This window comes from Schistocerca piceifrons, chromosome 10 (genome assembly GCF_021461385.2).
Source record: "Schistocerca piceifrons isolate TAMUIC-IGC-003096 chromosome 10, iqSchPice1.1, whole genome shotgun sequence".
NCBI lineage: Eukaryota > Metazoa > Arthropoda > Insecta > Orthoptera > Acrididae > Schistocerca > Schistocerca piceifrons.
Genome location: NC_060147.1, coordinates 45,467,761 through 45,491,791, shown reverse-complemented (window position 1 = coordinate 45,491,791; position 24,031 = coordinate 45,467,761). Strand labels below are relative to the sequence as shown.

General features: G+C 40.9%; 1 protein-coding gene across 7 annotated transcripts in view; it reads left to right on the top strand.

Moving 5' to 3' along the window:
• LOC124718871 (lysine-specific demethylase 4C-like) overlaps positions 1–24,031 on the top strand; it is a 380,259-nt gene that overhangs the window by 131,998 nt on the left and 224,230 nt on the right. For all 7 annotated transcript variants that reach the window (XR_007005926.1, XM_047244505.1, XM_047244509.1 and 4 more), the window contains one exon: positions 19,848–20,240. Coding sequence is in view for 6 of the 7 variants with exons in the window: in XM_047244505.1 (XP_047100461.1) it covers positions 19,848–20,240 (393 nt within the window). In the remaining variant the exon portion in view is untranslated. The remainder of the gene's footprint in view (positions 1–19,847; positions 20,241–24,031) is intronic.

Here is a 24,031-nt window from a genome sequence, read left to right as displayed (position 1 = left end):
TTTGACAAAGTTCAACTCCCATCGAAAATCAAAGCAGGCTATGAGATAATTTCCGTTCGCCCTTATGTCCCAAACCCTACGCGTTGCTATCGATGTCAGCGGTTCAATCACACCAGCCAGTCCTGTTCCAATCCGGCCAAATGTGTTACGTGTGGCAAGGATGCCCATGAGGGTGCTTGTCCACCTCCATCCCCTCACTGCATCAACTGTATGGGTGACCACGCTGCTTCCTCTCGAGATTGCCCCGTTTTTAAGGATGAAAAGCTCATCCAGGAGATCAGAGTAAAGGAAAAGGTGTCGACCTTTGCTGCTCGAAAGTTACTCGCCAGTCGACAGCCCACTGTGCCTCAGAAAGGAAAATACAGCACTGTCCTTGCTTCTCCTCGGCCAACAAAGGAGGCGGCCACGCAGACTTGCGACCTCACATTTAGTACCACGGTTGTCAGATCGGCCAGCGCAAAGATCGCCCGTTCAACCTCACCACTTTCGCCTGCCCACTCTATGGCTCACCCTTCATCGGGTTCTGCTAAATCTCGAGCCCAAAAGTCAGACGCCAAGTCTTCGAAAAAAGAGCATACTCGTGAAGAGTTTTTACGTACCGCAACTTCACAACCATCGGTTCGTCCTTCATCTAAACATCATACCTCCAAGAAGGCTACGAAGAAACACAGTTCCTCTCCTTCTCCGCCAAGGCGTGTCCCATCTACAGCACCACCTGGCGGAAATCGCCCTCGGCCATCTTCTGTGTCGCCGAGGCGCACTGCTGGTGGCCGGTCAACTGGCCGATCGTTGGTGGCAGGAGCTGCTCCTGACCAACCTATGGATCAGGATCTTCTGCCTTCGACTGAATGCCATTCCATGCTGTCGGTCGCAAGCTCTGAGCAGTCGTTGAGTTGACAGCACCCTTGGTCACGTTTCTCCATTTTCTGTTCACCCTATGTCCATTATCCACTGGAATATCCGCGGCATTCGCGCCAATCGGGATGAATTGTCGATCCTCTTACGATCCTACTCGCCGGTCATCTTCTGTCTTCAGGAAACAAAGCTGCGTCCCCATGACCGCTTTGTTCTCCCTCATTTTCAGTCCGTCCGATATGAACTCCCCTCTGTTGAAGGCACTCCAGCCCATGGAGGACTCATGATTCTGCTCCATGATACTCTCCATTATCACCCAATCCCCTTAAACACTTCCTTACAAGCTGTCGCCGTCCGTCTTTCCCTTTCTGGATACACGTTCTCTCTTTGTACGGTATACATTCCATCGTCTACACCACTGGCACGAGCTGATCTCCTTCATCTTCTTGATCAGCTTCCACCCCCCTATTTGCTGGTTGGGGACTTCAATGCCCACCACCCGCTTTGGGGATCTCCACATCCTTGTCCCCGTGGCTCACTATTGCTAGACGTCTTCCACCAAGCGGATCTAGTCTGCCTCAACACTGGGGTCCCCACATTTTTGTCAGCCTCCACGGCAAATTTATCTCATTTGGACCTTGCGGTCGGTACTGTTCCGCTAGCTCGGCGCTTTGAATGGTTCGCCCTTGATGATACACACTCGAGTGACCACTTTCCATGTGTTCTTCGACTGCAGCCTCAACTGCCATATATGCGCTCGCGACGCTGGAAGTTTGCCCAAGCCGATTGGACACTTTTTTCGTCTCTAGCGACATTCGATGACCGTCGCTTTCCCAGCGTCGACGATGAGGTCACACATTTTACCGACGTTATTCTCACAGCTGCGGAACGTTCAATACCACGCACCTCCGAATTGCCCCGGCGCCCCCCAGTTCCTTGGTGGAACGAGGCATGCCGTGACGCAATACGTGAGCGGCGACGTGCTCTTCGCATTTTCCGTCACCATCCAACTTTGGCCAACTGTATCCGATATAAGCAGCTCCGTGCGCGATGCCGTCGCGTCATCCGCGATAGCAAGAAGGCAAGCTGGAAATTCTTTATTAGCTCATTTAACACCTTCACTCCCTCCTCGGAAGTTTGGAGTCGGCTTCGACGGTTCTCAGGCGCGCCTAGTTTCTCCCCGGTCTCTGGGCTCACTGTCGCGCATGATACCTTAGTGGACCCCGTCGCCATTTCTAACTCATTGGGTCAGCACTTTGCTGAGATTTCGAGCTCTTCAAATTACCCACCAGCGTTTCTCCCGAAGAAACGTGCAGCGGAAGTGCGACATCTTGCTTTCTCCTCTCAAAATCGCGAAAGCTACAATACTGTTTTCTCCATGCGCGAACTCCAACATGCACTCTCTTCTTCTCGCTCCTCCGCCCCAGGACCGGATGGTATCCATGTCCAAATGTTGCTGCATTTATCAACCCATAGCCTGCGTTACCTCCTTCGCCTTTATAATCGAATTTGGACCGACAGTACCTTTCCCAGGCGATGGCGGGAAGCTATTGTCGTTCCCGTTCCGAAACCTGGAAAGGACAAACATCTCCCATCTAGCTATCGCCCCATTTCTCTCACGAGTAGTGTCTGTAAGGTTTTGGAGCGTATGGTGAATTACCGTTTAGCTTGGTGGCTGGAATCCCGCAGTCTTTTAACACCAGCCCAATGCGGATTCCGACAGCATCGTTCTGCCGTTGACCATCTTGTTGCTCTCTCCACTTATATCGTGAACAATTTCCTCCGGAAACGCCAAACGGTAGCAATATTTTTTGATCTGGAGAGAGCATACGATACCTGTTGGAGGACAGGCATCCTCCGCACACTGTTCTCTTGGGGCTTTCGAGGCCGGCTGCCCCTTTTTCTTCGCGAATTTATGGCAGAGCGCACATTTAGGGTGCGGGTGAACACTACTCTCTCCCGTACTTTCTCCCAAGAAAACGGGGTACCCCAGGGCTCCGTGCTGAGTGTTGTACTGTTTGCCATCGCCATTAATCCAATTATGGATTGTCTCCTTCCTGATGTCTCGGGCTCCCTCTTTGTGGACGATTTTGCGATCTACTACAGCTCTCAACGGACCAGCCTTCTTGAACGACGTCTTCAAGGATGTCTCGATCGCCTCCACTTGTGGAGCATCGAAACCGGCTTCCGTTTCTCACCCAGTAAGACCGTTTGTGTTAATTTTTGGCGACGTAAGGAGTTTCTTCCGCCCTCCTTACATCTAGGTCCTGTCAACCTTCCGTTTTCCGACGTCGCTAAATTCTTGGGTCTTATGTTTGACAGAAAACTGTGCTGGTCCTCCCACGTTTCCTATCTTTCGGCTCGCTGTCTGCGTTCCCTTAACACCCTCCGTGTCCTGAATGGTACCTCTTGGGGAGCGGACCGAGTGGTCCTTCTCCGCCTCTATCGCGCCTTAGTGCGCTCGAAATTGGATTATGGAAGCATAGTCTACTCCTCTGCTCGGCCGTCTATTCTTCGGCGTCTCGACTCTATCCACCACCGTGGATTACGTTTAGTGTCTGGAGCTTTTTACACCAGCCCTGTGGAAAGCCTTTATGCTGAGACTGCTGAACCTCCGCTATCCAATCGGCGGGCAGTCCTTCTGAGTCGTTATGCTAGCCATCTGTCTTCCATGCCTGCTAATCCAGCCCATGACCTTTTTTTCGACGCCTCCCTTGATGTCGGGTATGCAGGCCGCTCCTCCTCCCTACTACCCCCGGGAGTCCGCTTCCGTCAACTGCTCCATTCTCTTTCCTTCCGCTTTCCTAAAACCTTCTTGACAACTTGGGGTACAGCACCGCCTTGGCTCCGTCCCCGGATCGACTTGCTCAGAGACCTATGTCAATTTCCCAAGGATGGTACCCCTACACTTGTTTACCGTCGGGCATTTGCTGCTCTATGTGCACAAATGACGGAAGCCACATTTATTTACACCGATGGCTCGAAAACATCGTTAGGTGTAGGGAGTGCCTATATTGTTGGCGACACCCCAAATCACTTTCGGCTTCCCGACCAGTGTTCGGTTTATACTGCGGAGCTTTACGCTGTTCTCCAGGCTGTCTACTACATCCGCCGCCATCAGCGGATACAGTACGTAATCTGCTCAGATTCTCTCAGCTCTCTCCTAAGTCTCCAAGCTCTTTACCCTGTGCACCCTCTGGTCCACCGCATTCAGGACTGTCTGCGCTTGCTCCACCTGGGGGGCGTCTCAGTGGCGTTCCTCTGGCTCCCGGGACACGCTGGTATCTGTGGGGGACACGCTGGTATCTGTGGAAATGAGGCGGCCGATATAGCGGCCAAGGCTGCAGTCTCTCTTCCTCGGCCAGCTATTCAGTCTCTTCCGTTTACCGATCTACGGAGCGGTTTATGTCGCCAAGTTGCTCATTTATGGCATGCGCATTGGTCAACACTTCCCCATAATAAATTGCGGGAAGTGAAAGCCCTTCCTTGCGCATGGACCTCTTCCTCCCGAACGTGTCGTCGGGAGGAGGTAATTTTAGCTAGACTCCGGATAGGGCACTGTCTTTTTAGTCATCGACATCTTTTAAGCGGTGATCCTCCCCCACTCTGTCCCCACTGCTCTCAGCCGTGGACGGTCAGACACCTTTTAATTGAATGCCCCTATTTTAATCCGTTACGCTCCCGTCCACAGCTATCGCCTGATCTATCGTCGATTTTAGCAGATGACACGCGCTCAGCTGACCGCGTTCTACAGTTTATTAGTGACAGTGAAATGACGTCAGTCATTTGAAGCCTTTTTTTTGGGGGACAACCAACCCCTTTCTATAGTGGATTTTTAAGCATTCCTTCTGCCTTTAGTTTCTCAAATTTTATGACTTTGTTCCCATTGCTGCTGATTTTAAATTTCGTTTTTTCCTGTTTTCTACGTCACGGGCTGGGCGCTAATGACCATAGAAGTTTTGCGCCCTAAAACCACAAACAAAAAAAAAAAAAAAACAAAAAAAAAAGAAAAAGAAAAAGAAAAAAACATCTCTAGGAAATATTTGCATGTGCTATTTGTTGCATAGTAAGACAGGCTGCACATAAAGATGCAATTGCAGAACATTTCTCTGTTCAAAGCTCCTTTCTTTGTCCCATTATCGATGTTTACACTGGGCACTCACTGAAGTTCACTCTTTGATATCTCATGCATAACTACATGCCCCTTTCTCATCTGTATATGTGTTTACAGATTTGTTGACATCCTATGAAAGCCATCTAATGAGGAAAGGTTATATTATGCCACCACTATACAAAATTAACGACATGCAATGCTTGGATCCTGAACAGCGAAAAGCTGTGTTTTGAATGATTTCATTTTTAAAAGTGTGGCACGCTACTCTTAAACATTATATTCAGCATTACACTGGGGGAACACTATAGCTAATTCATATTCGAATCTGATGACCAGCTTTCTTTTTTAATCTCATTTCCATGGCGTTCGAAAACTTTTGATTGATAGTGTAGTTTCATTGGAGATGATTCTCCAGATTACTTTGACTTCGTATTTTTTCTTTTTCCAAATTCTGATGATTCTTCTTTCATTTTTAAGTTGGTACAGCGGTTCAAAGCGTAAGTGGCTGCCAGTAGGGTTACAGTTTCGTAGTGTGTGATCTTTGTATCTAGTGAAAAGTGTTTCATGTTATACATTGATCAGTTTAGAAATTGAGATTATATCATTTTGTTTACTCTCTGTATTATTGTTTCTTTCTCCTTTATACTGTATAACCATATTAATCTTTTGGTTGTTCATGAAAGCTTTACTTGTAGGGTACGTATAATCCTATTTTTAAGGTGACTTTTTGGAGACTGGTGATCTGGGTATGAACTTCTTCCATGTCAAGAGCTAAAGATAACTAAATCATCCACAAACCCAATTTTGATTGCAACAAGTTTTCTTTCTGCCAAATCTTCATTACAGAATCAAGAACTACATTGAAAAGCATTGTGGGTAATCCATCTCCTCATCTGAGACTGGTTCTTATTGTGAAAGCATTTGAAATGTCTTCTCTGAACTTCATGTGGGAATTTCTATTTCTTAAACTTAATATGGTGTTTTTTCATTAATTTCGGATGAAGGCAATATGATGCGACAATTCTTAGATGTCTGGCTGTGTGAATACTACTATACGCATTTTTGAAAGCTATGAATTAAATGAAGAGCTGTTTATTTCTGTACTTGTAATACTGGTTTGTTGGTGTCAGACAGAGAATTTGGTCTGTGCAGCTTCTGTATGGGCGAAATCCTCCTTGGCATTCTCCAGCTTACAGTTACAGTGTGTTTTTGATCTTGGTGTAAATTATACGGCAAAAAATTGTATGTGCAGTCAGCAAGGATTATTCCTCTATAATTATGTGGACTGGTTTTATCTCCTTTTTCTAAACAATAGTTGGATTATTCCTGTGGTCCAGTGCTCTGAAATTCTTTCTCTGATCCACATTTGAACTAGATGTTTGTGAATATTTAGTATTGCAGTTTTCCTGAATTTTTCCTGGTTTTTTATGGTTCCAGGCTTCACTGCATGTTATATACTTGCTCTCTGATTGTGAGTTCTACCTCACTGATCGTTGGGTGATATGAGAGATCAAGGGTGGTTGAAATGGACATGTCCACAATTACTGAAAATTTTTCTAGCAGGTGATAGCTATTTATAATTTTTTTGATTGTCCATGTGAAGATCTCCTTTTTCTTGGTTACAGTGTGCTAACTTTTCTTATTTATCTCTCTGCATTAATGCTGGGGGTTCATATTTTTTAAAGATAATTGCTGAACTTTTTGTAATAATCTCAAGATTGCTTTTTCCTAAAATTTTTGTCCATCCTCTGTAGGACATTTTAAAAATGTTTACGTTTTGTTCGTCTGATTATTTTAGGGATGGGATGCTTTATTATTATTATTATTATTATTATTATCATCATCATCATCAATAAATTTGTTTCTTCTGGGTTCTGGGCGTGATGGTTTATCCAAGCTTTGTCTCTTGTCTTTACAGCCTGGTCATTTTCTTCATTTTGCCAGCAATGTTTTTTCCCTGGTATTAATTGGAGCTAATTCTTCTACTACAAAATTTTTGAGGGTCAATTCTTGTAGTGATTTAGTGTTTGGTAGCTTCCCCCACAGTTAATGTAGTATTCAGTATTTTTTTATTAATTTGCTTCGGTTGAATTTTCTCCTGCTTTTATTTTGAGGTTTCCTCTTACCATAGGGGTTAATTTTATTTTGGTCTTTACAATTTAGTAGTCAAATCCTGTGCTTATTGCCCTTATGACTTTATCCATGCAGATGTGGCCTAGCTAACCTTTGTCTTCCCTGAAGTTGGGGCATTTCCAGGTTTTTTCATTTATATTTAATCCAGGAGATCCCAGAATTTTTTGTTCTGTGTCTCAGGGTTCTAGTTTGTGTGTGTGTGTTTGTGTTTGTGTGTGTGTGGGGGGGGGGGGGGGCGTGCACTCATGTGTGTGCATGCGTGTTTTAATAATTGTGTAAATGTTATTTGCAGATTTCAAAGTTACGGTTACAAGCCTGGGCAATAAACGCATAGAGTCATTTATTCTGAAATTTACTAAAGTTCATTTCCTCTTGACATGGAGAACCAAACAATACAAATGTTCAGTAAAGAATATGAAACAACTGTCTGCCAACCTGAAGTTTTTAGCTAGTAGTCAGAATAGGGTAATAGGGAAGTAATAAATTGCCTGAAAAACAAATGGCCAGGTATGCATACTGACAGATGCAAATCTCATGAGGAAGTTGGTTGCACATTTTATTATCGTAGGTTGTGTAGATAGCTAAACATCTTTTATTACCACCATTAAGAAGTATTTACACTGCAGAAGAAACAGCTGTTAAAGAAGCAGTTAACTTCGGAACAGAAAAAGTGAATAAAACAATAATTCTGACTGATTCTAGAAGTGCCTTGGAGTAATTTGAGCATTGATAGTGGAAAGATGATCACAGTTGTATCTACAGTGTGGTGAGTTTAATAAGAAAGCCAACAATGAAAATAAATCCGTACATTTAATGTGGTAAAGGGGTGCTCAGGTATTTGGCATAATTGAATAGTACATGGTCTTGCAAAAGAAAGTGTCAAACAAGTGGACCAGGTATGATAGATTCTCCCACATGCAGTGAACATCCAGAAGACGATGGAGATCCTGATCACCATTTTGGGATGTTCCAATTATGCTCCATATTAAAACAAACTTCTTTAAAAGCCTCACAGAACTGAAGAGTCCACTGCAAACAAATTTTAAAACATTGATGAGTGAGAACAGTGTAATCAATGGTTACCTACAAGAAATGGGGATATAGCTGACACACAGAATACTGTATATGTAATTTTATGTATGTTAAAATTTAACTGCAGTCACCGACCTAAGAAGTTGCAGTGGCTTTATTGTTTGCCACAAAAATCCAATTTAAAAAAAGGAATATGGACAGTTTTCTCGTGATGTATTTTTCCTGGTATTCCTTTATAAAGTTGGTATCCTTGCAATTCCATAGGATCTTGATCAGTGTGACCTTTAAATATGTCTGATTGTGTCTGTATATGTGTGGATGGATATGTGTGTGTGTGTGTGTGTGTGTGTGTGCGCGAGTGTATACCCGTCCTTTTTTCCCCCTAAGGTAAGTCCGCTCCCGGGATTGGAATGACTCCTTACCCTCTCCCTTAAAACCCACATCCTTTCGTCTTTCCCTCTCTTTCCCTCTTTCCTGATGAGGCAACAGTTTGTTGCGAAAGCTTGAATTTTGTGTGTATGTTTGTGTTTGTTTGTGTGTCTGTCGACCTGCCAGCACTTTCATTTGGTAAGTCACATCATCTTTGTTTTTTATATATATATATATATATATATATATCGACCCCCCCCCCCTCCCCCCAGCCTGCAAATCAATGTGTCTTTACTTTCCATAACTATTTTATATATATTCTATTGATCCTACTTAGTAAAATTACAGTTGCTTCTTCAGTACTACGAATCTGTCATGTACGTAATTGCAGTAGTGTACAGCTATACTGTTTGAAAGTTTATTTTCAAGAGGATCGTTGAAGATTTTAGCTAAGTTACTACTGATCGGACTTTCCATTTGTAGACCTGCATCCAGTTTATACTGTTTACCATTGAATGTGAATTAGTTGTGCGTGAGAATAAAATAAAGTAAGTATATTAGATAATTTATTTGTGGTGTGGACATTGTAGGACACATTATTGAACTGCATCTAAATTTACACTGAAGTGCCAAAGAAACTGGTATAGGCATGCGTATTCAAATAGAGAGATATGTAAACAGGCAGAATACGGCGCTGTGGTCGGCAACACTTGTATAAGACAACAAGTGTCTGGCACAGTTGTTTAGATCGGTTACTGCTGCTACAATGGCAGGTTATCAGGATTTAAGTGAGTTTGAACCTGGTGTTATAGTCGGCACACAAGCCATGGGACACAGCATCTCCGAAATAGCAATGAAGTGGGGATTTTCCTGTATGACCATTTCATGAGTGTACCATGAATATCAGGAATCTGGTAAACCATCAAATCTCCAACATTGCTGCGGCCAGAGAAAGATCTGCAAGAATGGGACCAACAATGACTGAAGAGAATCGTTCTGTGTGATGGAAGTGCAACCCTTCCGGAAATTGCTGCATATTTCAATGCTGGGCCATCAACAAGCGTTAGCGTGCAAACCATTCTATGAAACATCATCATATGGGCTTTCGGAGCCAAAGGCCAACTCGTGTACCCTTGATGACTGTAAGACACAAAGCTTTACGCCTCTCCTGGGCCCGTCAGCAACTACATTGGACTATTGAAGACTGGAAACATGTTGCCTGGTCGGACAAGTCTCATTTCAAACTGTATCGAGAGGATGGATGTGCACGGGTGTGGAGACAACCTTGTGTATCCGTGGACCTGCATGTCAGCAGGGGAGTGTTCAAGTTGGTAGAGGTCTGTAATGGTGTGGGGCGTGACTCTGACAGGTGACACGTACGTAAGCATCATGTCTGTTTACCTGCATCCATTCATGTCCATTGTGCATTCCGATGGACGTAAGCAATTCCAACAGGACAATGCAACATCTAACATGCCCAGAATTGCTACAGAGTGGCTCCAGGAACACTCTTCTGAGTTTAAACTCGTTCGCTGGCCACCAAACTCCCCAGACATGAACATTATTGAGCATATCTGGAATGCCTTGCAACTTGCTGTTCAGAAGAGATCTGCACCCACTCGTACTCTTACAGATGTATGGACAGCCCTGCAGGAGTCATGATGCTGGCACTACTTCAGAAATTAGTCAAGCCCATGCCATGTTGTGCTGCAGCACTTCTGCATGCTCGCGGGGGTCTTACACATTTTTAGGCAGGTGTACCAGTTTCTTTGTCTCTTCAGTCTATTTCTGCTGTGGACATTATGGGACAGGGTATTGAATTACATGTAATGGTATATACATATATACATATGATATATACATATAGATCCTTTTATGATTATACAACTTTATAAGCTCACTAGATCAAGGAAACAGACTTTACATTTTCTGGAATCTGAAGTTCCTCATGTTTTTATACGTGTTGAGTGATGCGTCACCAATTTTTGTTGGTTGTGATCAAAACTGGATAGGAAATTCAAGCAGATTCAGTTTTCAGTATTCATGGCTGCTTTTAAAGGTGCTCATTAGGCCTCACGTTTATGTTATTGTTGCAGGATTAATCTTCTGCATACGAAACTGGAAATAATGCACATTGCAAAAGTTACTTACATCATCAATCTCACACACGAGGAGCATTGTTTCGAATTGTAATTTGTACAAAAAGAAATTAAATAATAATAATAAATAAAAATAATAATATTAATTTTTTATTATTAATTATTATAGGAAAGGCAAAAAAAAAAAAAAAAAACTGATTACTCTTAACTTTGGGAACTTTCATAAATTGTAAAATGAGAAGTTGTTGTGTTTGAGCAGGATGTATATGCTATGGGACAACTGGGAAAAACCCAGGAATATTTTCATCTGGGGAAAAAACACTCAAATTTTTTTAGAATCCCAGGAATTTTCGTTGTTTTAGTCATGTGTTAAATTTTTGTTAGACTGGCTGCTACTGCAGCAGTGAAACATAAATGAGAGAATAGTATGAAAATGAAACTTCAGTCCCAAAGAAAATGCACAACAACAAAATACAGTGCCCACACAAGCGTCTGCTGACAGCAAAATGTTTCAAAGGCTTTAGGATGAAAACTATGCAGTACTTCATAACGATAAATTGCATTCGACAAGCTTGATGTCACAACTGTTCATATTTCTGAAGGGCACCATGGCACCATGCACAACTGACTGATTGCAATGACCTGTCACGGGGGCGACAGATCACGTCGGTGATTGCATGTGTGTGGGTATATCGCAAAGATTGGTTGCTGATCACTGGTGGAAATCCCAGGCAATCTGATGGATCGAATGCGAATTTATGCACGCAAAATGGCTGCAACTAATTTCTCTATTTATTAAGTGTGGTTATGCAGTTTTGTTGGGACCACGAACTACTCTCGGAAGTGAAGTGGAAGCCAGAGTTGCCGTTTATATTAAGAAGTAATACAAAGTACAGCCTCTGATTTTGTGGTGGTTAGCATTTTGAAGATTGTGCTGCAGAAGTAGAATTGATGGGAAGTTTGAATTCATGATACAGTGGCCTCCCTCTTATGATTCATGGTTTTTTATGAAATAATTTTATGCATTATTAAAGTTCAAATGTTGTCATATGTACCTACTGTAGTGCTAAGAGGTAATTTTAATTATATGTTCAGGGCAAATCTATTATATAGTTATGTCATTTAATAGAATCTAACTCTCCTTTATACAATTTATAACAAGAGTTACGGTAATCAGTAGTGCTGCTGTTGACAACATTCTATAGACTTATTGTGTAAATACGTGGAGTTCATTTATAAGACTAATGAATGAAAAGGAATTGAGGACTAATAAATGTAAAATGACTTGTATTGGCACACTGGAAGGATATAAACAACACATTCGGTGTCACTGCAAAATGTAATATATTATGTAAAGTAATTTAACAGTTCCCTTCAAAGTTAAGTTCCCTTTTACGCAAGATGAGTTATGTTTTGTGTGAGAATGTGCAATGAATTTCTTAAATCTGATCGTTTGACATTCATTCTAAACTTAACACATTGAGGACTAGAAGCATAGAAAAATTTTGGATCCATAACAGCAGCCATTATTTAAAATTTGACGTGTGCGGTTGTCAGATAAAGAATTTTTTTGCCCTTCGAAACTTCTTTTATAAAAAAGAAGTGTCGGGCTGTTGTAACAAAATGTTGTTTAAATTCAGCCCAAACATCCATGGTAGCAGAAAATTAAATTTCTGCTATTGTCTGTAAGGCGGCAGTATACAAACGCCATCAGTATCTTAACATACACTGCTGTGACATGGCAGCACTAGCATAAATATTATTTATTAACTTCAAATATTTACAATAAATGTACTTAACTTTCTTAGTGATTTGGTGCATGGCATTGAACTCCTATACCTGTTGTTTTTGTTGTTGTTGTCGTCGTCATCATCATCTTCAATCTGAAGACTGGCTTAATGCAGCTCTCCATGCTTCTGTATCCCATGATCTCCTACAACCTACATCCTTCTGAACTTGCTTACTGTATTCATCTTGATGGTCTCAATCTACGATTTTAATTCCCCCCTCACCCCACAGTTTCCATCAATACTAAATTAGTGAACCATTGATGTGTCAGAATGTGTCGTAACAACCAATCCTTCCCCCCACCCCGGTCTGTGTTTCATCTCCATAAAAGGATACACACCAGACAGATTCCCTCACAAAAGACTTCCTGTCACTTAAATCTATAGCGAGAGTTCTTGATTTTAACAAATTTCTATTCTTCAGAATTGCTTTTCTTGCCATTGCCAATCTACTTTTAATATCCCCTCTGCATCAGACAATCAGTTATTTTACTGCCCAAATAACAAAACTTGTTATTACTTTTAGTGTACTAATCTAACCACCACACCATTGCCTGACTTAATTAAACTACATTCCATTGCCCGTTTTTTGCTTTTGCTGTTATTCATCTTCTATCGTCCTCTCAGGATATTGTCCACTCCAATAACTGTTCACTGTCTCTGGCAGAATTACAATGTCATTGACAAACCTCAGAGTTTTTATTTCTCCTCCGCTCAAGCATCTTGGTTTTAGGGATTTTTTTTATTTGATTTCATTTATTTACAGATGTGTTCAAATTATTAGACTAAAGACATTTTTCCCAAAACTCTACATTTATTACATATTTACATCCACATACAGATTATATGTGTACATTCAGTACTTTGTATGCATGCCTTTTTTTATGCTTTTTAGCATAGTTTTTATTAACTTTTCACATGACATTGTGATGGTACCAGAATTCTTCCAGTTTCTCTATGAGATCTTGTTTGGTGGTAATTGTAGATTTCCTTATCCTCTGTTTCACAATGTCCCATAAATTTTCAATTGGGTTCATATCAGGACTATTCCCTGGCCAGGGCAACACTTTGTTGCTTTTCTTCCAAGTACTTGGTAACACTTTGGTTGCAAGTTAGAAAAGTTGGGAATAGTAGCATAGGAGACCTCTGCAGTCCCAAAATTCAAATGTACATTTCTTCAGTATCAATAAAACATCACAATTTCAAATTAAAACCCCTAATCTTAGTGACCAGACCCACTTAATTTACCATATTGTTGCACATACCTTAGCCCAGTCCTCTCTTGTCCACTCCTGAGGTTGTTTAGCCCACTGGCAATCTTTTGGTTTTTATGGCAGGTGTGATTTTCTGTTTCTCCTTGGTCGGCATGTCTTTAAACCACATTCTAACAGTCTTCTCCTCACTGTTGCAGGTGAAACTTCGACACCCAAACCTTTCAGCTGATGGCTCATGTCTGTAGAAGTAAGCTTACGGTTCATTGTTGCCATGTTTGAGAGTCTTTTTCATTTTTCTAGGACTGATTTACCCTTTACATCCACATTTTCCTTTCCTGTTTGGCTTGTATTCACCACCTTTCTGCACTGAAAGTTTGACTCTGCTGAAAGTTTTTTGTGATATTGTCGTTCTGTCATCAATTTCCTGCTGTATATAATGATTTTCAGCAAGAAGTGCTACCACAGATGAAACTTCCTGAGGTGAAACATCTATTGTCTTCCCCATAACCTCACTTTCTTTGGAAACTCCACGATTTATTCCTATGGTTAAAAACAGGCAAGTACACAAGCTACATTATATAATGTTTTGTTAATGTAGCAAGAAGTTGATAGAATAAATAACAAGCTGAAGTACACTACAGAAACATAAAACATTACTGTAAACGCAGTTTCAAAGTACATACATCGACAATTAACACCAACACCATTTGGACGGAAAATAACAAATGTTACCAACTGTGAAAAAATCGGTGATCTGTGAGTTGCTTGGAAGGGAAATTTCGTGGCATCAATCAAACCATTAAAACAAATCAATTATTACACTTTTCTCTCCTATTTTTACACGAGAAAACTTGAGTATAAAAAATAATTGTTTAGTCTAATAATTTGGACACGTCTGTATTATCTCTTGCAAAGAAGGGAGGAGGGGTCTTATTTCTCCCAATTGGGAATTTATTTGCAGAAATTTTGGGGACAGCTCCGGAATTCGCCTTATGAGTAAAACCTGCAAAACCCGGCCAGAGTTGCTGGTGTTGCCACCTTTTTACTTTTTCTAGCACATCCGCATGGGATGTACTAGGTTGTGTACATATTGGTTTGTCTGCACTGGTGTCGTTGTCCAGCTCCGCATAGTGGGTCCATTTCCTCCATCACACTTTGTGGTAGTTAGGCTAGATGGCCTGCGAAAGTGGTGGTTGTTGCTGCTGTTAAGAGCCGCCGCAACAATGGCTTTCTTCCCTCCTCTTCTTAAGTTTCCTTCCCCCCTCGCCCAAATCTCCAGCCAGCTGTGTCGTTCCTCCAAGTTTGGAATTGTCAGGTCCAGTATGTCCCGTTTATCAGATCTCCATGCCAGGTGCCAGACTCCTTGGTTTGTGCCTCCCTGTCAGTGCTTGTCGCCATGTCTCCTCTGGCGACGTATGTTGTTTGTGTGACACAGTTTGCCATCATCTTTTTCTGCCTATTGGTTTGCGTGCTTTGGTTCTGCATGGTGTGTTCTTCTGGAAGGCCATTGCCTTGAACGACTGCACATCCATTTTCACTGCCCTTGGCTCAAGTCACTGCCAGTTAAGGTGTGCTTCTTGCAGGAGGCGGCCTCCATCTCTGCATGGTGCACCATCCTGAAGCAACTCCTGGCCTCCTGTAGAGCCGCATCGATGTGGTGGTTCTGGTTCTGGTGGTGGATTTCGTCTTTTTGGCCTGCTGCTGTGCTGGTTTCTGATGCAGCAATGTGTAGTGACAATCTTTGCCGTTTGGAGTGAAGAGGTCGACTAACCCTGCTTGGCAGCCCCCCCCCCCCCTTCCTCCTCCTCCTCAAAGTCCATCACTCTCAGTGGCAGGGTGGGCAGCTGGCCATGCGATCTAACCATTCCTGCACCTCCAACATTCTCTTTTTCAACATTGAGAGACGCTGGCTGGTCCCTTCATCTTCTAATTGATGTTGCCACACTCAGCAGAATTCTGGCAGCTGTGCCAGTTTGGTTCACCGCAGTTGTCTCAGGTTGGTCGTTAGTCTCTGCTGGTGGTACATGTGTGGCTGTCATGCTTCCCTGCACATTTAAGCATCTTGCAGCATTGTGGCAATATTTCACCACATGCTTTTCTTCCTGGCCCTAGTAGCACGACAGTGAAGTGTCCAGGTTGACAGGAAGAACCTGCACCTCAACTGGGAAGCCTAGAAGCGTCCGCACCGAGTATGTGTCATCGTTTGCCGTTCGCACAGTGACTATGAAGAGAGGCAACCTTTTCTTGTTCGTCCGGTTGTGCATCTTGACTGCTGCATTGTGGAATCCTGATGGACTCTTGGATTGCTTCTCAATGATGATCCCAGACAGACCCCTCAGAAATGACTGTTGCCTTCATAAAGTCGGGGTTATGGCACCGCGTTCTTGACAGGTACGTCAGCAGTGTGTGCAGCTGCAGTGTTCTTTAGCATCTTGTAGTCAGCCACATTTGCTGCTTTCAGCTCAATTACGGTGTCTGAGTCTACAGACTTGACGACGACTTCGGATTTGCAGTGCAGTGGATTGCATGGGAGAAATGGTTATACTGCGGTCAGCTTATTCCTATAGTTCTTGCACTCGCTCATTAGTGCTTTCGGCAACCTGGGCTACCCACTCTGTCCTGTATGCTTGGCTGTTACGTTATTTAACACTGCCCTGCTTTGCCGTGCTGTGTGCCAGGTAACACAACAGTTTGCCCGTTGATGCAAAAACAGCAGTTCCACACTTTACAGTGTGGTACACAGCACAGTCTGTCCACTCTCTCTCCTTAGTTGTGCACACCAGTAGCGCAGTGCTCACTAACATTCATGCAACCACTACAGCTGCCCCAGCGGAACTGAGCATGAACTTTAAATTCCTTTCCAAATGTCTTCTCCGCTCACCGCAGCTTGCTTAATTTACGGATTGGATAACATCGGGGACAGGCTACAATACCCCCCCCCCCCCCCCCCCAAAACATAAAAAACAAAAAAAAGTTATTGTTACTGCAAGTATTTAACTGTTACCTGTTCCTAGTTGTGTAAACAGCAACAGCTATTTCAGAACTGCAGTTACTGTAGAACTACATAATTGCAGGAATTGTGGCAGCAAAACTAAGAAAGAAGCAAAATACTCACAGTTGACAGTGTGTACCTCTTGAACAGTGTAGGCAGCAGTTTATTAACAAACACTTAGCTGAACACAAAATTAATTACCACGTATGACATACTGACAGATTGGCTGTAGCTGAACACATTTACCAAGACAGAAACCACAAAATTAAATTCCGTGAGATGACTGTTTTTAGCACAGATGACACATGACTGTGTGTTCACAAAGAGAGGCATGTATAGAGGCCATTGAGCTCTGCAAATAACATAATCATTTCAGTAGAAAAGAAGACAGTATTAACTTACAAAAGTACAGATTGGACTTTGCATTGACAGAGCAACAGTGGATGACTTTCAAATCGAGAAAGACAGCGTCAGCGAGAAGGAACCTTGCAGTGGGTATCGTAACAAATGGTGATGCCCCCTATGTGACTGTGTAAATTTGGGGCCCCCCTCAGTGTTGTTGATCTTTTACCACTGAAAAGATCTTGCACAATTGGTGTTGAAACATTTGGGAATATTTTTATATGTAGGCAATGGCCTCTCACGAGGAGATGTCCCCAGCCTTGGGATCTACTTTCTGAAACCATCTGTGCGGTGTTGTGGGTTAAGGTCCCAGGTATCACACCCTGCAACCATTCATCCTGACGGGCTCGTTTGCCAATAATTGATATTAAAAATATTCATGATTTTGCCTGATACTCTACACCTTACAGGCTGTGTAGTGTATTGATTATAGTAGAAGCCTCATATGTGAGATGTGGTTTCAAAACATCAGGTATTTTGAAATTTTTTGTTTTTGAATCCTTATCAGAATGATTCTGGCCATTATTCTAAATTCAGTTAATTGGTTTAGATGTAACTTTTTTTGTTTGTATGCCTTTGTTACATCATTTTCATAACCCTATAAAATTTTTAAATTGGCCTCATTCTCTCTTCCCATCATTCTTTTTCCAGTTGGAATCTTTCTGCATGTGAACTTAATTATTTTTATTTAACTGTCATAAAATTTAAATACTTGAAAATGCGGATCTGTCAGTTCAAAAACAAAAGACTAAATAATGTATTTATAATGACTGTGCAGTATTGTCCAGAATGTAATTTTTGTTAAAAATGTACAAACATTTAAAATTTAAATTCTTATTGTCCTATAGACAACATTATGTAGATGAAGATTTAAACAAAAGAAGGGAATATAAGTAGAAAGGAGTTAAAGCAAAATTAGGAATAGAAATAATGAACGCAATAACATGCACAAAAATATGGGATGATAAGATGGAAGAAATTAAATCGATGTTAATATTCGAAAATAATTAAAATCGCGTGCATGAAGATTCCACATGGAGAAAGAATATAGAAAGACAAGATGAGAGCAATTGAAAAAGTTAATAGGGTGATTAAAATGATGTGAGAGAGGAATAGAAATAAAAAAATTACATATAAACCAATTGATGGGATAAAGGTAATATCAAAGTAATTTCAATGAAGATTTAAAAATAAAAAATTTCACACGTAGCAGTTTTGAAACAAATGAAGGAGAACAATGTAATGTTTCGAAACAGTTTGTTTCGAAATCGTATAGGCCGATGCATTATATCATCTTCAGGTGTGAGGGCTCCAATCGTATCGTAGAAAGTATGAAACTTTCACTTAAGTACATTAAGAGATTTGAATCCACAACCTCCCACATTTGAGGCTTGCAGTATGACAGTTATGCTACACATGTAAAATTCAAAAATATTTTTTCTCAATTACTCGCAAATTAGGGTCCACCTATATAACGGCATAGATGGATTCAAGAAGTCAAACCCATCACTGGGGTTCTCTCCTTGTCAGCTCAGACGTTTTCACTGAAGTTGTTCATATTCTATGTGAAGCACCTCCTGTTCTTTGGGGTACCAATATCTTCCAATGTTTCTTTTGTCCTCAAAAATCCAGCCTCATAAGTGGTCCTGTTCTTGTGATCTTCAGACTGTCTGTCTGCAGAAATTACATCAGTTCACTGTCTGGTAATGTCTAAATTTTTTGCATCGAATTAAAGATTCCCAATTTAGATGTTTGTAGTGAATTTGCACACTTTTTCATTGTATTGGATTAGAGTTCTTGTAGCTTCTTTCTCTGCCACACTGATCTCTGTCCATTCTTCTCTCTCTGCTTTCTGAACTTTTCCTCTTCTTAATGTCATCCGTGTGTGAGCTCTTGCTGATTTCAATGAAGAACAATAGTCCTAATTTAGCTACCTGTCTCAGAAGCTGGGTAGTTTTATTTAGTTGGCTCTTCCAAAAATAGTTATAAGTTTTGAATGAAACAACAAGTTTACTGTTACCAGTCACTGTTTATTTATATCAACAACACATTTCGAAGGTTTAAACCTCCCATCATCAGGCGGATTTACATATTTGTATGATGTGCATGTTGTGTTACGATTTTGGGCTAACTTGTGGCACTGTCTAGTGGAGAAACAAAAACACTATTTCAGAACACGGCTCTTTGGAGGTTTTTGACTAAAAACTAAGCATATGTCTAAAGGTGAAAATAAAGCAACTTAATTAGAATACCTCCAGTGGTCACAGGCTCCTTTCTCTGTTGTTAAAATGTCACATGTAAATTTGCATATTTTGTAGACGAAGAGTGGTGTCTAGAAACTTCTAGGTGTAAGGAACATATTGTATAGCAAAACAGAGACATTATTTCAGAGTGCAAAGAGTACGTGGCATAAGAACATTACTTATTTTGGAATAAGTTTTAAAGGATCGTCGAGATCTTTGAGTTTGTGAATACGTGTGGGGTGAATACGTGTGGGACTAAATATTTCAAGTGATACACTGTCCCTCTTGTCAAGTTTATACAGCTTAAATTTCTTACTGGTATATATAATCAGGTGACATGTTTCAAACTTTTGAGAGAGAGAGAGAGAGAGAGAGAGAGAGAGAGAGAGAGAGATTCTGGTAATAGTAAACTACTTGTTTAATTTGACATCAATAACATTCACAGTAAAGCCTAACCCAAAATGATCGAATTTTTAATTTATTTTTTGCTGATAAATGTTTTTTTTTTATGTTTGTGTGAATTATTATTTTGATGTGCAGTTGTTTGAGAAAAAGGGGGAGAAGCGCTCCCAACAGCCTATAGTCAAACTGGTTCATCTTTTTATAGGTGACAACCCCAAAAGTGAAGAGAAATTGGGGAATGACCAGGCAGCCATTTCGACACCTCCCGACGGTGCCGTTAAGGTGAAAGGGGAGCGGTACGCTGGTGGGAGCGAGTGTTTTCTCCCGGGGCAGGAGAAGAGTGACAAGAAGCGAGAGCAGTCGGTAACACTGTACGCGGCAGCCGAAGGCGCGCCTCTGCCATCGTGTACGCTGACAAAGGTCAGTGTCAAACCGAAGGACGAGAAGGTGCTGTTCAAGTACGAGCAGTCAGTGACACCCGGATCGGGATCCGCGCCTGGCTGCGGCACGACTCGCCAGGTGTGTCGCCCTGACCTGGTGAGGCCACTGTCGGTCGCCATCACGAGACTACCCACGACGGTCGCCTCGGCAGCTGCCGGTGAGAATTACAGGCGCAAATAGCCGTTCGTGTAGAAGTGGTGGCTAGTCGCTCTAGTTGCAAAGAGTGGGAAGGATGGCACCAGATTACACACAATGATAGGTCTTGCCACTAAACGCTACTGTGTCCCACACACATTGTGACATAATCCGACTGCTGAGTGCTCTTCCCACTACTTGACTGTTCCACAGAGATTGTACAGTAAATGACAACAACAGTCCAGATAGACTGTTTATTATTATTATTTTGGATTATTCATTCTGATTAGTCTTTTTTTCCCCTTTTATATACACTAAGATTGATTAAAATTCATAGTAATATCTCTCTCTCTCTCTCTCTCTCTCTCTCTCACACACACACACACACACACACACACACACACACAAACAACTGCTTCCCTTCAGTTGTGATGTTTACAACATTACAGCTGCTATTGTAGGTGTCACATTTATTGTTTTAGAAAGAACTGAGACGTCCACAACTACAGCACACTTGGTGTTCGCTCAGGGTACATGCTCATATTCCTTTATTGCAGGTTGAGAGATGTATTATGTACAAAAATTGTGGTGCGGAGTTGGGTTTAATATTGTGCATAATGTTTAATTTTTTAAAATTGTACTTAGACTGAGTTAGAATATCTATAGGCCACAGAAATTTGGTGTATATAAGCAGCGGTGCATACAAAGGAAGTTGTAACAGTCTTTATGAGGGTGGTGATAGTGATATGGAGAAAGAATTACAGTAAATTGTCAGACTTTGAGTTATCAGAGTGAGATCATCTCTCCAGATCCAGTGGAGGGGATGGTGAGAAATGGAAAGGCAGTGATAGCCAGCAGGTGTGACAAAGAGTTACCCGAAAAGTCGACAATTGGTTTAGGCAGTTGACTTCTTTCCTTTAATCGGATGGTGTAGGCTTTCACAGGCACTGTTACTCACTAATGCTGGAGATATAATTGGCAGCTATAAAAACTCACATAACAGTTGGGAAGTCAAACAAGCTAAGTGAGCCGAACTGTTTCTGTTTCTACATTTCCACACATCGGTCAATTTGTTTTTTTCATCAAACCACTGCCAAAGATCACAGAGTCGTGGAAGAGTTGGTGCTGTTTGTTTCTTTAGTGCTAAGAGCTACAACACTCCTAATTTCAGTCCTCCTTTTTAGTGAAAGTTGTCTAAGTGCTTTTGAATTTCTATGGTCTCCCTGTATAACATAGCATAGTAATGACTGGACCTTGATGAAACAGTACCATCTGAGAAACAAATTGGATAGTTCCCCCAGTCCCAGTGCTTAGTCTGCTATTGTCGTTTTATCTTTGTCATCCAGACGACACTTACTCTTCAAATAAAGAAAAAAACGGTGCCAACTCTTCTGCACTACAGCCTTCATAGCACCCGCCAGCACAACTCTGCAATCTTAGGAAGTGGCACGACGATGTTACAATCCGACTGTTGTGTGGACACACATACACTTTCTGAGCTTGTTTGAGTTTGAAACTACTATCTGAGTCTTTACAACATCTGATGTCTCCAACATCAGGAGACAAAACATCCATCACAGAAACATGGTTTGAACCATGGCCCAATACCAAGATAATGAGAATCCCCAAGGATTTTTCCTATAGTCATTTCCCTCACCAACTTTATTTTCAGAAAGAGATATTGGATTCTGATGCTTAGGATTCAACATTTACAAGTTTGCTCACTTAAAGCTTCCAAAAATACTTTGTATCTTTGGTCTAACATTTGATAAGAAACTAATATATGTAATTCTGAAAGCATTCAAGCAATAGTTTTATTAGTCAATGTTAATAAACTATCACTGCCAATTGTCGGAGACTACAGTATTGCAAACATTGTACCTGTACTGTGTGCTTTCCCAGTTATGCTCAGAATTAGGAAATAACTTTTCATTCAAAACTGCAGATGGCATGTTCAGAAAGTCTTCAGTCACATGAGAAATTCATTTTTGTGAAGAGGAATGCTGTAATCGTAGTGTTTTCTCTTAGAGTGCCTTTATACAGCAGATGCCTGAAGTTTTGATGGAAATGATCCTGTGGTATTCTGTGCTAACAGTGCAGAGCCATTTATATGTCTCACCGATGGATACCAATATTCTATTAACCTATATTGTTACAAGAAAATCATTGAAATCGTTTGATTTTTGTGAAAGTTACCATAATGTTGTTCAGTTTATGATTAAAATTGAATTTATTTTGTAATTTTGTTTTTGACAGTTTCTTAAATTTTTATTCTAGATGTTCTTGTGGCTTGCCATTTTGCATTCCTTCTGATAGATGATAGAAAAAGTATAAATCGCTATATTTTTATCTGTAAAAGAAAATTTATAAAGAAACTGCACATGTAATACAGAAATTACAAATGCTGAACAACTGCTGACTTGGATTTATTGTTCTATTCGGTTTTGCATGCATAACACACACTACTGGATGATACGGTAAAACCCCGATTTTACATATCAGCTTCAGTATGGTATCTGTGCTCTTTAAACATCATGCACTGATTGTTTCTCAAAAATGTCATTTTTTAAAAAACCTTTCAGTTCCTACATTTGACCCATTTTCATTAACATTTGTAGAGAGCATAAAATCGTGGTTTTACTGTATGTGAGATCTCTGAAAAGCACTAAATTTTCTGCATCTTCTTCTGCAGTAGAATGTTAAGTAGCCTCAAATAGTATTTTTGCTTTTTTATTGTTGTACAAATTATTTATAAAGAAAGTATGTTATGTCTGTTGCAGAAATATTTGTACATATAAATGTTTTAGACTGAACTATTTCGCTAGCTATTACGCAGCCATAAGCAGCTTGTTTATGGCCAAGACTGTATGTTACTGTGATATTCACAGTCTTATTTTTATTTACTCCTCAAAGTTTTTCGTATGCAGAAGTGCCATTTATGTTCACTAGGGTTCAATTTTCCCCATAAGCATATATTTGTATCATTCTGGTATTTAAAAAAATCTTGTTTTGTGATGAGAGTGTTCATGATTAATAAAATACTTGGCATTTCTTAATAAAAGTCAGCATGACATTTTTGAGACAGTGCAACGTTTGCACAATAGTCTTCAAATTTCTAGTCATTTCATTCCTATCCTATCATCCCAGCTTTCTAGACAGTTTTATATCAAATTTGTCCCCCCCCCCAAAAAATTTAACATTTACCTGAAAGAAGGTCTAATGTCGGCTTTAAAGAACCTTAACACGCACTTCGTTGCCATTCTGTGTATAAGGCTGTTGTAGAGTCTTTATCAAGTGAGACAGATATAATTTTATCATTGGAATTAGTGCTTACATTTATTAAATGAACTGTCATGGTAATGTCACTGCAGTAAATATTATTAGCACGTTTCCACTGAATTATACAGGAGTGCTATTGAGTTTAGGCACTATGACCAAAACCAGTTAGGCAATTGCTCTTTTATTCAATGAAATTGTGCTAGGTATTGTGTGGTTCCATAATGTTAGCCTCCATTGCACATATCGATCAGAAAATCATTCTATATCATTATACAGTCTCATTTTTGGAAGTTTTTTTGTTGAATTTAACTCCATCTGGGAAGGCCTTCACAATGCACAGTGAAACCCCACTTTTACATTTTTCAAGATACTGTAAAAATGTAATGTAAAATGTGGGAAATATCTTTTTAAGCAGTAAAAGTTATGTACAGGATCCCATATTGTATTTCTGTGTTTTATGTACGATACGCAATAGGCATCACAATTCTCATTAGGTACTTGTTCATGTCTAAAAATTTGTAAACATTACCTGAA